Source organism: Lactuca serriola, chromosome 4 (genome assembly GCF_051521515.1).
Source record: "Lactuca serriola cultivar US96UC23 chromosome 4, Lser_US96UC23_V15, whole genome shotgun sequence".
NCBI classification, from domain to species: Eukaryota; Viridiplantae; Streptophyta; class Magnoliopsida; order Asterales; family Asteraceae; genus Lactuca; species Lactuca serriola.
This window is the reverse complement of record NC_136411.1, coordinates 188137966-188152755: the sequence shown is the minus strand read 5'-3', so window position 1 is coordinate 188152755 and position 14790 is coordinate 188137966. Positions and strand designations below refer to the sequence as shown.

Below are 14790 nucleotides of genomic sequence, written 5' to 3'. Positions count from 1 at the left end.
GATCGAGAAGGTTGAGCAGCTACTTAGGAAATCAGGGACAATCCGTGTGGAAAGTATGGGTAGATGTGGCAGGTAGTATGGGCCCGTACTACTAAAAGCAGAGGACCCGTACTCGAAACAGGGAGAATTCCAGAGGTTCTAAGTAGCAGACTGAGAGGTGATAACATGGTTCAGGTACTATGATTCGTAGCAGACTGAGAGGTGATAACATGGTTCAGGTACCATGATTCATAGCAGATCGAGAGGTGATAACATGGTTCGAGTACCATGATTCGTAGCAGATTGAGACGTGATCACATGGTTCAAGTACCATGATTCGTGGCGGTTAGTGCTTCTGGTTCTACCAGTTATCTCGTTGTGATTGATTAGACTGATATCAGATGTGATAGAGTATGGGGCCAGAGGGCCCTGTCGAACGAGTTTCTATATAGCATACCTTGAGAGGGAAATCGAGTTAGTTTCTGAGAGATTTTGGCGAGATGCCAGTTGGAGTCGGCGAGTCGCAAGACTTAGTGATTAGTAGAGATGATACTTATTGGAGGATCGCGGTCTGAGTGAGCAATCGACTGATAGATGAGACGTCACCTTCTGTGGCAAGAGTTGCGCTGTCCCCGTTTCCTGGGAGAAGCAAAAGAGATAATGAGCTTCCGGTTTCAGAGTTTGGAGGTAAACCCCGTAGGGTAGCATAGGGTTCCAACCTTTTCATTAGAGTATTTTGGGCAGTACGTTTGTTGCGAGGTATTTCTTATACCATGAGAGAGTCATTTGTGGGACTAAGATGGAAGAGAACAACGAGGTACCTTATTGAGGGAGGCATACTTTTAGCAACAGTTTCAGATGGTTAAGAGGAGTATATTGGGGCGTTGGCCCTCGTTGTCTACGTTGTGTATCGACTATGCGAGTGAGGTCTTTTTCTTTTATGATGATTCCCACGATGGGAGGTTGGCCGAGGAAGCAGAGACGAGGTGCGTGAAAGTGTATTCTTTTCAGATTGAGAGTCAGGACTAATTCGAAACACTTGGGGTTGTGTCGGTTTGAGACTTCAAGATGTCTAGAGGAAGACACGTTGGGATGATTCTGAGATTTTTGTCTGAGTTACGGGATATTTGGAGTTGCTTGGTTTCTATCGGGAAGATCATTGAAGTGATTGTGTGGTACGTTCCAAGAGTCAAGTGTGATATACCTGGTGAAACAGTCTATGGAGTAGATTGTTGGTATGCCAATTGGTGATGGTTCGAACCCTGAGTGGGGGAGAACTGAGTATTCTATTGAGAGGATCATCAATCCGTTCAAGTGTGGTTAGAGAACTAGTTATGGAGATCCGCGGTGGGGACACATGAGACCTGGGTTATTGGTGGATGAGGCGAGGTGCAAGGTGGGATGATGTATGAGTATGTGCTTAAGGAAGGATGAGTGAATCCATGGCAGGTGGCCGTTGGTCTGAGAATTTATTGAGGCTAGAGATTTTTGGGTTTGCAAATGTTGAGTTCGAGGCGGTTGGGTCGCTGAGTTCAAGGTGCAATAGCTGAGATTTGCGAGTATAGGTATAGATTGTGATCCATACTCCAGGAGGGGCAACAATTGATTTGCCAACCAATTTCAGAGTCGGTATGAGTAGTTTTATATGGGTGGTGATCAGTAGAGGGTGGAGCTTCGGATTTTCGTCAACGTGTTTTTAGTCGTTGATGATTCCTCCGTGTTTCAATTTGTGAGATGGGAGTATTTTGAGGTTTCGAGTTGCGTAAGTGGAAGATCAATGGTTGAGGCAAGACATCATGAGATGCTGTGATGGTGTACCGAGGTACCCGAGTATAGTGTCCTAATTTTTGGTCATGTTGAGAATCGAGTTGTGGGATGGCGAGTGGAGTACCTAGAGACTTTTGTTCCAGTGGGAACCTGTCATTTAAATGTCGCTGGAATGGGACTGTCTAAGGGTGTATCTGTGTTGAGACTAGTGCCTTGCCTACAAGAACTTACATCAAGAGTGGTGGTGCATAAGTTGGATGGGTGTAAGCACTTATCTATGTTGAGCTGCGGAGCATGAGTTGGTGAACTCGGTGTAATGATGGCTTGATGATGAGATTATGGGGGTGATAAGAGATCAAGTGGATCCGAGTGGGAGTAATTGCTTGGGATTATTAGGAAAACCATGGAGTGAGCCCATGGTGAGTCGGTGAGCAAGATAGTGATGTAAGACTATGGGGAGCCGTAGCATCTATGAGTCAATAAGAGAGTCCTATGATATTGCGGGGAGCCGTAGTACTCACTAGTCAGCGAGAGAGTGTCGTGGTACTGCGGGGAGCCGCAGTATTCACTGGTTAGCGAGCGAGTGTTGTGATATTGTAGGGAGCCGTAGCATTCACGAGTCAGTGAGGGGGTGTCGTAGGACTACGGGGGGAACCATAGCACTCAGTAGTCGATAAGAGTGAATATTGTTCTACCTAGAGCTATAGTATTCACTAGTTAGAGTATGACGTAGAGGAGTTATTAGGCTTGGTTAGCCTTACCACTTGAGTCTTCGGGAACTTGGTTGCCGGACCAAAGGCGAGACTAGGGTCTCAGTGACGACTGAGGATTGTTGTTTCCCGGGTTGAGGAGAGATTATTGTAATCGGAAGGAAATGGAGAGATGGTGTGTGCATAAATTCGTGAATCGTGAGTTCGGGTTGAGTATCAGATTGGAAATGAGTGGTTCCAATTCTGCTATGGAATCAGACTCTCGAGTTGAGTTTAGGACACTTCGTGTATTGATTTGGTGAAATGAGGTTCCAAATTCGCAGATGGGTTTCATTTGAGGGTAATGATTTCCATCTGATGTCTCAGACCGGAGTGGGCCAGTTTCGTTGGTATGGGAAGAACTGCGAGACGCATGGAACCAGTGGGTGGTAGACGATAGAGGTTGGAGGTGAGACGACTTCAGATGGGGTTGTATTATTCAATTGGGGTAAAGCGATCTTCGTGACTTGTGTGTCACAATGAGCTGAGCTAGTCATTGCGAGAAGGAGTCGGTAAGTTTTTTTATTGGGTGTGCAGTGGGTAACCTTTGGAGGATCAATTATTGAGTCGGAGTTGACCTAGTGCTTAGTGTTGGAAGGGACATTTGAGATGAATTGGGGCTTATGATTAAGGGTTTCAGAGGATCGTTCCGAGCTGGCGTGATCGCTTTCTTTTCTGAGGAAAAAGTTTTGAGGATCATTCCTTCAGAAGAGTTCTGATAATTGTTCAGGCGGTGGGTCCTCAGTGGGTTATGACCTTTCCATTCCTTTTAAGTCACGATCGGTATCAATTAGAGAATCATAGTTGGTAGAGTGTTCTGAGAGTCTGTTATTCCATGAGCGATTAACATGATAGAATTTTTCGAGGGAGGTATGGCAGGGACACAGACCACTAGAGTTTTCAAGTTCTGGAGAGTCAGATCGAGTATCGCAGTGGTAGAAGGCTCTATCCTTCTTCGGGGTTGGGAGTTCCTGTGGGGTTTAGGTGTCTTTGAAAGAGATTTTTGTATGATATGACATCCTTTTGGTGGTGCTTCTCGGGTTATTGGGTTTGATCTATGTGTTGATAAGGAGTGATTTCGAGGGCGAAATCTAATTTAAGTGGGGGAGAATTGTCACATCATGTTTTAGATCGTCCATATTAGGGTTCGTGGGCTGCAACCCGGGCATGAGGAAGCCTCGGGGTTGCGACGAGTTGCTAAGAGCGTAGGGCATCTCGTCACCTCTCTGTGGATATGAGGTTCATTGGAAATGGAGTTATATCGAGGAATCTATGGGAGTTTGAAGTTTTGGTTGGATAAGTCCCTATATTAAGAAAGGTAGCAACTGAGTACGCTAGGCGTACGTGTGTGTATGCTTAGCGTACTCATGTGCGTGACTTTTAAGCGGAGCCACCTAGTACGCTGGGCGTACTAGGCACTGAATGAAAAACCCTAGTTGAGGGGTGTCCCTATATAAAGAATGAGATGGCCTCATTCCTGGCCACCATCCTCAGATTGCAAGCCCTCTTAAACCCTAAACCTTCGTTCATGGAGCTTATGAGTGCATTTGAGAGCATTTGAGTGTTTTTGTGTGTTCTTGGAGTGAAGAAGAAGATTTGGAGAAGGAGTGAGATTCCAGGCCCTTGGATCTGAGGATATCTATGTTGGGAGCTTCATATAGAGGTATAAAGCTTCAAGCTTTCTCACTCTTTTGATTTGTGCATCTTAGTAGAGTATTTTAGGGTTTTGTCCCAAAAGTTGGAGACTTTATGAGATATTGAGCTCCAAAGACTTTGATCAACCCCTTTGAGTGTATTTAATGGTGTAAGGTCATAAAACTCAATACTTGGACATTGGAATCAAGCCATGCATGAGATATGAGAATTTTATGATAGAAGAGTGAGAGTTTTGTGTGTTTGTGACCTTATTAGCCATGCCAAGGCTTAAAGTCACTGACTTTATGGAGTAAGAGCTATTAAGCAGTCCAGATCTGTGATATGAGCCAAGGTCTTAACTAATTAAGACCAAATGAGTAGAAAGTGCGTAATCCCAGTACATCTCGCGTACTGACCAAGTGTCCCCGATGACCAATCTCGATTCGTGAGTATGCTGAGCGTACCAAGGGAGGTACGCCTTGTGTAACCTCACTGTGGACTTTTGGGCTACGTCTCATTTTGGGCCTTGAGTGTTGGGCCTAAAGTTTGGGCTTCTTGCAATAGAGTTTTGGACTAGAGGAATATATATATATATATATATATATATATATATATATGTGTGTGTGTGTGTGTGTGTGTGTGTATCTTGCGAAAATGCGAAAACAAGAAAACCTATGAGATTGTGCAACCTCAACATTATCTTTTTGGACAATAATTCATCCAAACTTTGAAATACATGATGATAATCGATAATAGATGAGAAATTGTGTCATATTAGCAAAGTATGATTTTTGACATTTTTATTATGACAACTTGAATTTAAAAATGATTAAGGACGTGAGAAAAAAAAAGTAATTATTAAAGACGTTTTTAAATCTATCTTATCATAACACAATCCAATGTAAACTTATTATCTTTAATTTATTGCTAATAAATTTATTTTTTATAGTACATGTGTTTAATTTTTATAAGATAAAATATGTTTTTGCGTTTTCGCAAGATATTTATGTTTTCGCATGAACCTACTTCTATATATATATATATATATATATATATATATATATATATATATATATATATATATATATATATATATATGTAACATCCATAAAATTTACGCTAAATTTAAACTTTTAACACTAACAAAAGAGTCAAATAGTAATTGTTTTTACAAAACATTTCCAATTCTTTTATCATCAGAGTGTCCCAAAATAGATCATAAGGATGAGGAGCGGTACGGTCACGCGTTTGCCTTCCCCCGCTCTCCTGAAGTACCTGAAAAAATAAACTGAAAACTGTAAGCCCGAGGGCTTAGTGAGCTACCCCCAAAATACTAATACCACATTGGCAGAAACCAAAGCTATAATGATCAATCAATCAGCATACATACTGGGCCATCGGCCGGACTGGTCCGCTCTACTGGGCCTACAGTGTATATGAATCTATCCCGAGCCTTCGGCATGACTGGTCCGCCGCGTGGGCCTACAGTCTCCCCGAGCCACTCAGAGGATGCGTTGGCCTTCAGCACAAAGCAGGACCGCCTCAACCCATCCAACCAACAACTAACCATGTACGCATACTATCATATACTAGCACATACACATATCAAACATATCTATCTCAATTACCATCAATCATAGAGTTTCACTTGTAACTAGAGCATCGACCTAACAGGTCACTAACATACCAATCCTTACAGATCATAAAAGCATATCATACTATCTATCCTGATTTCGATCTAACATATCAGAATCATATGTAGCATACCATGACAACCGATCTAACCGATCTCTAGCATAATAACAATCCTAAACAAGATGAATTCTAACATAGCAATCACATAACACCCATCCTAGACCAGGATGTAAATCATAAAGGGCCAGCCTTGGTGCTGTAAACCTTATCGATATAGTGAGGATAACTCACCTTGCAGATGTCGATTCAAATGCAAACTCCAACTATCAGATCACTTGACACCAGCTCCACCACCTATAACCATAGCACAATATACTCATAAGTTCTCACTCTTATGAGACACCTCATAACCTCTTAGTGATTCCTGATCAAGGTCAAAATCCTTAGTCAAGGTCAACAGTCCATGTTGACCTCAACTCGCCGAGTACACTCGGCCACTCACCGAGTCCATGGAACACATTCCAACTCGCCAAGTCATCGGAGTGACTCGTCGAGTTCCTTCGAATCCTGATTAATCCTTAAGGTCACCCATCGAGTTTCCTCCTTGCCACTCGATGGGTACATACGCATGCATATCCTAGGGAAAAGCCATCCGACTCGCCGAGCTGTTCTTTAACTCGTCGAGTTTTATGGTGATCTTCATCGGACTCGCCGAATTGTTCTTCCAACTCGCCGAGTTCAATGACCATCTTCATGTGACTCGCCGAGTTCATTCTTGCGACTCGCCGAGTCCATCCAGTCCTCCTTCCATACAGACTTGGTTTGAGCCATGCAGCGGCTCCAAATCACAGATCCAAGATTCTAGGGCATACTTACCACGTAAAGTTGCAAACTTTACGTGCATGCATGGTTATAAAGGCTCCAAATGTCTATTTTAAGTTCTTAATGGAGCTTCTAGTCCAAGAGGGACTTCCACCACAACCAATACAACAACTTTATGACTCTAGCATCCAAGGAGGGTCCAGATCTGAAGTTACAACTTCAGATCTAGCCCATAGCTCAACATCCCAACTTGAAAATCCATAAAAAGCCCTAGAACTCAACAAAAGGGAAGAAAAGGAAGTAAAAATGGCACTTTGATACCTTCAAACGATGCTAGTTGAGGCAAAACCCGCTTCCCACTCCTTTCTTGCTTCAATTTCCTTTGCACTGTTAGCTTCCTTCCTCCAAGATCCTCTCTTCCAAGCTTCAAACCCACACCAAAGCACACACACACACAAATTAGGGTTTCAAGGGCTCTCAAAGACTGTACGGAGGCCCAAAAGAGGCTGAGGCTCCTTTAAATAGGGGTGCAAACCCCGAGATGTAGGGTTTCATCTGCCAGCTCCTACTCGCTGAGTCCCAATAATGGACTCGCCGAGTAGGTTACTAAACACCTGTTCTCACCCCGCTGCTACTCGACGAGTAGGTCGACCAACTCGTCGAGTAGAGCTTCATCCCTAAATTCTTAATTAATTAATACCTGAGGATCGGGCCGTTACAATATATATATATATATATATATATATATATATATATATATGTGTGTGTGTGTGTGTGTGTGTGTGTTTGTGCTTTGGAACCTTGAGTTGGGCTTGCCATTTAGATTTAAGAGTTGGGCCTCGGGAGAGCCCATTTATTAGTGGGCCTTGGTGGGCCTAATGGTTTTTAGGTTATTGATGGGCTGGTTAGTGGACTACCTTTAGATCTAATGAGTGATAGTTTGGACTTAGTTCCTAATTGGGTGAATTGTGGGTTTGGCTCGGGGGTAGAGGTCGGTGCGCAGCAACAACGTTTATAGGGGTTGTTCATCATCCGATGTGAGTCTTCTCACTATACATACCGTGAGTGGTTTATTTGTGTGATCGAGATACCTTATGTGCTTACCTGTGTGTTGTGATATTTTGCATTATGTCTTTGTGATTTATGATGAGTTTTATTATTATGAGCCTATAAAGTTAGGATCGGGGGGTCCACCCGAGTTTTGGGACCGGAGAGTCCCACTGAGACACATTGACCGGAGGGTCTTATCTGAGTATAGCCATGAAGGCTACTGAGATATGTGTGGTATTTTGGGGAACTCACTAAGCTTCGTGCTTACCGTGTTATGTGATATGTGTTCCAGGTTTTCTCAGGATCCCGGGAAGGCACCGGCTTGAATGTACACACCAGAGAAAGAGTTATGTTTTAAGGATCCTAGATTATCAATCAAACAATTATAGAGTCACGTTTTGCAAATTAAATAAATGAGATTTTTGAGAAATGTGTTATGAGAATTCTGTGATTTTAAAATGAAACAAATTGTTTGAAAATTTACGGTGTTACAATTCATCTATTCAGTTAAGGATCACCATGCGATTATTTTTAATAATTTTATTAATTTAATATAGGCAAAAGTAATGCATCAAGTTGTGAATCAAAACAGTTCAGGAATGAAAGTGATTTTTCTTCTAATGATGATGAAATGTTTATTCCTGAGGTTCCAGATGAGATGAAGCCAAAAGAGAAAGATTTTTATAATTCTTTGAAGGACGGTGTTGAGTTTTACTTGCAGTATGCTAAAGAAGTTGGATTTGGTGCTAGTATGTCAACAATAAAACATTGTAAAGGAGAAATTTCACTTAGATATGTGATATGTACAAATCAGGTTTTTCTGAATGTGTTAATCATGATTCTAACAATGAAAAGCAACTAAAACGTAAAAGGAAAACATCATCAAAGAAGATGGATGTCCAGTTGTTATAACTTTCAAGCGTGTTGTTTTGGTTCATTGCAATTTTAGGTATATGTGTTTGTGGAAAAACATAACCATGTATTGCTTTTAAAAGAAAATCTTCATTTGTTACGTGTTAATCGGAAGCTTGATGTTGTTGAACAATCGTTCATTCACAGACTTGGAGCTTATAACATTTGTGTCGCTAGAGCTTATACATTCTTAAGTTCAATTAAGGGTGGTTATAATGTTAGTGGTGGAACTGTAACTGATTTCAAGAACTTTAAAAGGGATTTAAATGTTTTAGTTGGTAAAAGTGATGCACAAATGCTTATTGACAGAATGAAAGATAAAGTACAGTATGTTCCAAACTTCCTTTTTGATCATAAGATAGTAAAGGTCATGTTACTTGTCTCTTTTGGGCTGATGAGGCATCAAGAGGAAACTACAAAGAATTTGGAGATATTTTATCTTTTGATGCCACCTATAGTACCAACAAGTAATATTCTTATTATTATCTTGTTAATTTAATGTTCATTTTAATTAACATTATCATTCACATTCTTATCTTGTTAATTTAATGTTTATTTTAATTATCATTATCATTCACGTTGTGAATGATCACATTTTTGTGAATTTTATATCACATTATCATTCACATTGTGAATGTTTTTCCTGCATTACATACAAATTATTAGAATTTGTTATTAAACTTCATTGCCATTGTCATTATTTACATTTGATTAATTATTTCAGATATTGTATGGTATTTGTTCCATTCACTGGAATTGATAACCATAGGCGATGTGTAACTTTTGGGGTTGAATTACTAACTAATGAGCCAACAGAATCATATATATGGCTCCTTAAAGTATTTGTAAAAGCTCTTGGTAGTTGGCCATGTATGATTGTAACTGATCAAGATGTTGAAATGAAGAATGCCATTAATATTATCATTTCTCAGTCTAGACATAGACTACGTATGTGGCACATCAACAAAAAACTTTCTGATAAGGTATGTTTTTTTATTCTAAGTTTGATTTGTTGGATTAGGTGTCTAAGCCCATAACTATAATTGGTATGTACTTGACCCGATAGTAGCATGGTCCTTTTGGGTTGCCTTCACCATAGCAATTAGATAGGATGGATTATGGGGAAAAAGGTTAATTATGATTTATTAATATATTATAAGAATAATATATTAATTGAGAAATCATATTATTTAATTAGTATTGATCAAAAATTAATTTGGTAATCAAAAGAGACTGATTAAATTATGGGGACTGATATTGCATTTATATGATAGTTGCAAGTTGGGCTTATGGATCCCTAGGAAGGGTGGACGAAATTCTATGTGTAGCCCACGTAGATTTCGCCAAGGGGGCCTTCTGGAAGGATCTACTGGACTGCTTAAGGCTTAAGCAATCAAATTAGGGTTTTACATGAAACCCTAGCAACTTAGCTATATAAGGAACCCCTTGGCTCCTTGAAATCGGCGAATGCTATTAGCAATAGAACTCTAGCCGATTTTTTGAGCCTCACAACCTCTCTCATATTCTTCCAATTACTACTTGGTGTTTTTAACTCATTAGAGGTGCAACAATTGAGGCACTAATCTGCAACAAGATCTTCAAAGCTGAAAGTAGTCAAAATCTGGACTCTGCCAGATGAACTCAACGAGTCCAATGTGGGACCAACGAGTTGAGGCAACTCGACGAGTTGACTCGTCTGATTGCAAAATTTTCGGATTTTAAGCATAAATTAGATAAGGATAATTACCATAAGTTGTTTTAACTGATTAAAATCAATTTTTCTGATATGGTAATGAATATCCTCATCTAATTGAAATATAATGGTCAAATATTAAGATAATTAAAAGATTATGTGATGAATTAATAATTTGTAGAATTTGATTTGTATTTATCTTACCAATTAAATTGGATTAGGTCAAATTTTGATAAGGATAAAATTATATGAACAATTTAATTGTTATAAATTTGATCCAAAAAGTTTTGAAAAGTTTCATAACTTGCCCTCAAGTTTTGGAATTTAAAATTTGATTAAAAAGTTTTAATGTTGATATATTAAATTCCAAAACCCTAGTGTTTTAAAAGTTTAAATTACAACCCTTATACTATTATAATATCAAAAGCTTAACACTTATATATATATATATATATATATATATATATATATATATATATATATATATATATATATATAAGATGAGTCGGTCTAACCGTTAGTAGACCTCATTCACGAAGCTGGTCTATAAGGGGTGTTTAAGGAAGCGGTCTGTAAAAAGGATAACTAAATCACTCATCATCCCCGTCATCATGCTGTTGAGTCCCAGAAGTACCGGCTCCATCATGTCGTGACTAGAATGGTGGAGGGAAAGGAACCGAGTACTGAAACCCCTGGTGGGCAAAGAATTCGGTCAACGCATCCCCATACCACTTCTATTGTCTCTCCACGTGTGCAACATACTCACCAAGGTTCTGAACCCCCACGTCAATACGGTCAATGCGCTGAGCTAGGTAACACATATCAATCTCTGGCTCAGGTCCCTGCTGCGCTCCTCGAGGAGCAAGTCTACGCCGCTGGACCCGTCTCGGCTGTGGCTTGACGACACCCTCCTCGTCCGCCACATCATCTATTCGTATCCGCAAGACACCATCTCCAGCCCGCTCAAGTACACGCATCGACTCCAATAACTGAAGGCTCATCGGCCTCATATCATGAAACACCATCAATCTCGTGATCTCACGCGTCAACAACTGATATGATCGAGCTAATCGCGTGATAAAATTCCCCCCGCAAATCGGGCTATCCTCCCGAAGTCCCCTGGCCCTCCTACCCAAATACGCGGCTAAAGCAACTGGAAGGTTCAGGTGCCTCCCTGGAGTAACAAGTGCCCATAAGAAATACAAGTCTGTCGAAGGCACTCTCTCACTGTTCTTCTGATGCGTGAGAGATATGGAAATCCAACGGTGCAACAGTCTGTATGTAGTCGACCGAATCATCCTCCTCAGTGCAGTAGATGGCGTATATACTCCCCTTGTAATCTCAGCCCAAAAAGTGTTCTCATTATAGTCATCTGGCAGGTCCGTGAGACAATCAGCAAGGAATGCCGGGAAGTGGACACTCCTCGTCTCATCTGCTGTATATAACCCCACTCTAGTGGCAAGCTCTATCACACTGCACTCCCGGCTCACACCCCCCAGTCTGAAGGAAAAGGCTGTCCTATCATCGGGTGTCTTCCTAGGGTCATAGAAAACTGTAGCGTAAAACTCTAGCAAAAATTCCAGATAAACAGGCTCCTGGATCCTGAAAAATCGTTCCCATCCCTGACATACGAACAAATGCACTCCACTTGCGTCCGAATGCATGTATTGCAAAAAATCCTGGATCAGCGCAACAAGTCCAGTCTGGGTCGCCAATTCCCAGTCGAATGATGGTGCTATGTCGATCTCCTTGGTGAGCAACAAACTCAAATTAGTGACATATCGTGCCCGGGTTGCATCATTCAGAGTTTGCGGTAATTGTAAGAAACGGTGATCGGTCACGTCCTCGGGTGGGTTGGTCCTTTGAGTTCTTCGGGCCATAATCTGTCGCCGATTTACGCTGGGCGTAAAGCTAAGTTACGCTGGGCGTAACCCCAACTCCGAGAAGAAGTCATCCGCGATCAGAGGTTGAGTACGCTTGGCGTAAATACACTTACGCTCGGCGTAATTGAACTGAAATATCTCCTTTTCCTTATTTGAAATTCCTTTTTCCACTAATTAATTTGGGAGCTTCTAAATATAATTTTTTTTTCTTTTAAGTGCTTCAACACAACCATGACTTTCCGACGAGTGACATAAAAAAATGAGACGTCATGATCACTTGTCTTTGTCTAGATCAAACAACAATGGTTGATTAAAACCCTTTCACACAAGAATTGGTTTGTGAAAACAACCACTTTTGGGACCCGTTAGAATATTTCCTTTGTTTTCTTCGTACCTTTAACTAAAAGTAGAACAAGAAGTGACCTAACAAGTCAAGAACAACAAAAGCTCGGTCTTCCACTTAACCACCACAATACGCCTTGCTATACTACGCCTCTTGGATTGAGTTGGACAAATCAACAAAGTAGTAGGCTAAGCAGGTCAAGAATTCCCTAATCGCTTGCATTCTCGAAACCCATGCAAAAGGTAAAGTCAAACAATATGTACGATCCCAAATTCCTGTAAATTAACAACAAGAACCTTCCCGACAAGTGAAATGATATCATCGAAAATAAAACTAAAAAAATAAAAACTAACTAAACTAGCTATAAACAAATAACGAATAATCAAATAACCTAAGTTAATTACAAGTCGTTCCCCGGCAACGGCGCCAAAAACTTGATGTGCACAAAAGTACCCACTAATTTTAATATTTATACCCTAACAAACTTAGACTAACTATGCACTTATAGGTAGTGTATCTAGTCAGATTACAGTATAGCTTAGGTAAGTCGGGTGTCGATCACAAGGAACGGTGGTGAATTAATTTAAAATATTTGATTATAGGTTACAGGTCACTCGAAAAGAATAAAGAAGTAGTTTAATAAATCTCAAACGAACAATTAATTAACAACTCTTCGATAAACTAATAGGAAAGCAAATCTCTTCAGGTACTTTGGTTTAGATAAATTACACCTTAAAAAACATAGACAATTGCATACACAAATTCATTTATTCATGTTCACCGATTCCTAAAATGATTAGATTCGCGTTCACTATAACTAATCCTTTAGCAAACAAGTCAATTCAAACAGTGATCAATTTATTGAACTAACATACCTCCTAGTGCTCAGTTCGTATCGAGCAAGACTTGTAATAATAGTTAATCAAATTGGTCGTTCAATTAACCTCTTGTTGATGGTCATCAAACAAGGCTCACACATTAAATTACTTATTTTCAAGTTAATCATAGTTTCACATTCGTTATTCCTAGTCTTATAATCTCGAAGGTCATCAAAATCATAAGAGACAAGCAATCAAGCAGATGTTCATACAACTCAATTTAATTAATAATTAATAGCAAATAATTATCATTAACACGTAAGGATCTTTTAACAAGCTTGGCAAGATAAATTAAACATAAACAAACAATTCAATATAGCAATTAGTCTAATAATCAAGGTTTCATTCAATCATAAACACAAAGTAAAAGGTTTTTACACCAAAATCAGAAACTAAATACATAATAGTAACACAGTAGAATGCTAAACATGGTCACGTTAACAACCCATATGATTACCGACATGTATCCGCTCTCCAATCCTTCCGATTTCCGCTCCTGTTAGCTTAACGGCCTTCCGGCCGCCTTTTAGACCCTCAAGACGGCTTAACAGAAGTTAATTATCGACTAAATTAGGTTAGAAGTTGAATCCCCCCCTCTAGATAGCTGATGATCACTTTTTATAACCCTTGTAACCGACTTACGTACGCTGGGCTTAAGTCGGATTACGCAGGGCGTAGTGAAGATTAGTACGCGATTGAGTTATCTGGATGCCAGCCGTTATGCGGGGCGTAACCATATATTACGCTGGGCCTAACTCGTATTTGGCTATTACGCTTGGCATACAAGTCCATTACGCGGGGCGTAAACGGCTCTCCAGCATTTTTCCTTTCTTTTAGCCTCTAAGCCCGATTTCCGCTTCAGTCTTTTCTTTTGTGCTTTATCGACAACGAATAGCTGCAAATCATAATTCAAAGCATTGTAGGTACTTTTTAGGTCTAAAAGAGAATAATAAAGGCCAAAATATTAAGATATAATGTATAAAAAAATATATAAAAATACACATATCAAAATACCCCACACTTAGTCTTTGCTTGCCCCCAAGAAAATTTACTTTTATTTTACCAATATTGTACTAAACAATCCATTTAAAACTCAGCCACTATGTCAAGACCGCAACGCATGCATTTGTGTCTAAAATTTCCCTAAAGTACACCCGCATACTTTAAATACTCACAATCTTCATAAACACTCGCCCACTTCTTTCAAACAATGCTCATTTTATGCATCCCTCTGAATCCATCCGCAGAAAACCTCCTAACCTCAAGGTATTTTTGGTTGAGCAACCCAAGCATACATAATCTAGAATTACAATTTATGATACCACTATGGAGTTTTTTTGAATTCTTCACTTTCTTGATAATTTGATCTTTGATTTCTTTGAATTCACCACCTTATTTGATTTGATTTCTGGTATCTTTAATTTTTGAACTCTTGGAATTTTGA

The 14790-nt window shown here is 39.9% G+C and overlaps 1 protein-coding gene across 1 annotated transcript in view; it reads left to right on the top strand.

The window, feature by feature from the left end:
* The window catches only part of LOC145099074 (protein FAR1-RELATED SEQUENCE 5-like), a 32218-nt gene extending 22368 nt beyond the window's left edge, over nt 1-9850 (top strand). The window contains exons 2-5 of the mRNA XM_079036660.1: nt 8195-8451; nt 8587-8876; nt 9274-9532; nt 9824-9850. Coding sequence (XP_078892786.1) covers nt 8195-8451; nt 8587-8876; nt 9274-9532; nt 9824-9850 — 833 coding nt within the window. The remainder of the gene's footprint in view (nt 1-8194; nt 8452-8586; nt 8877-9273; nt 9533-9823) is intronic.
* The last annotated feature ends 4940 nt before the right edge of the window (nt 9851-14790 follow it).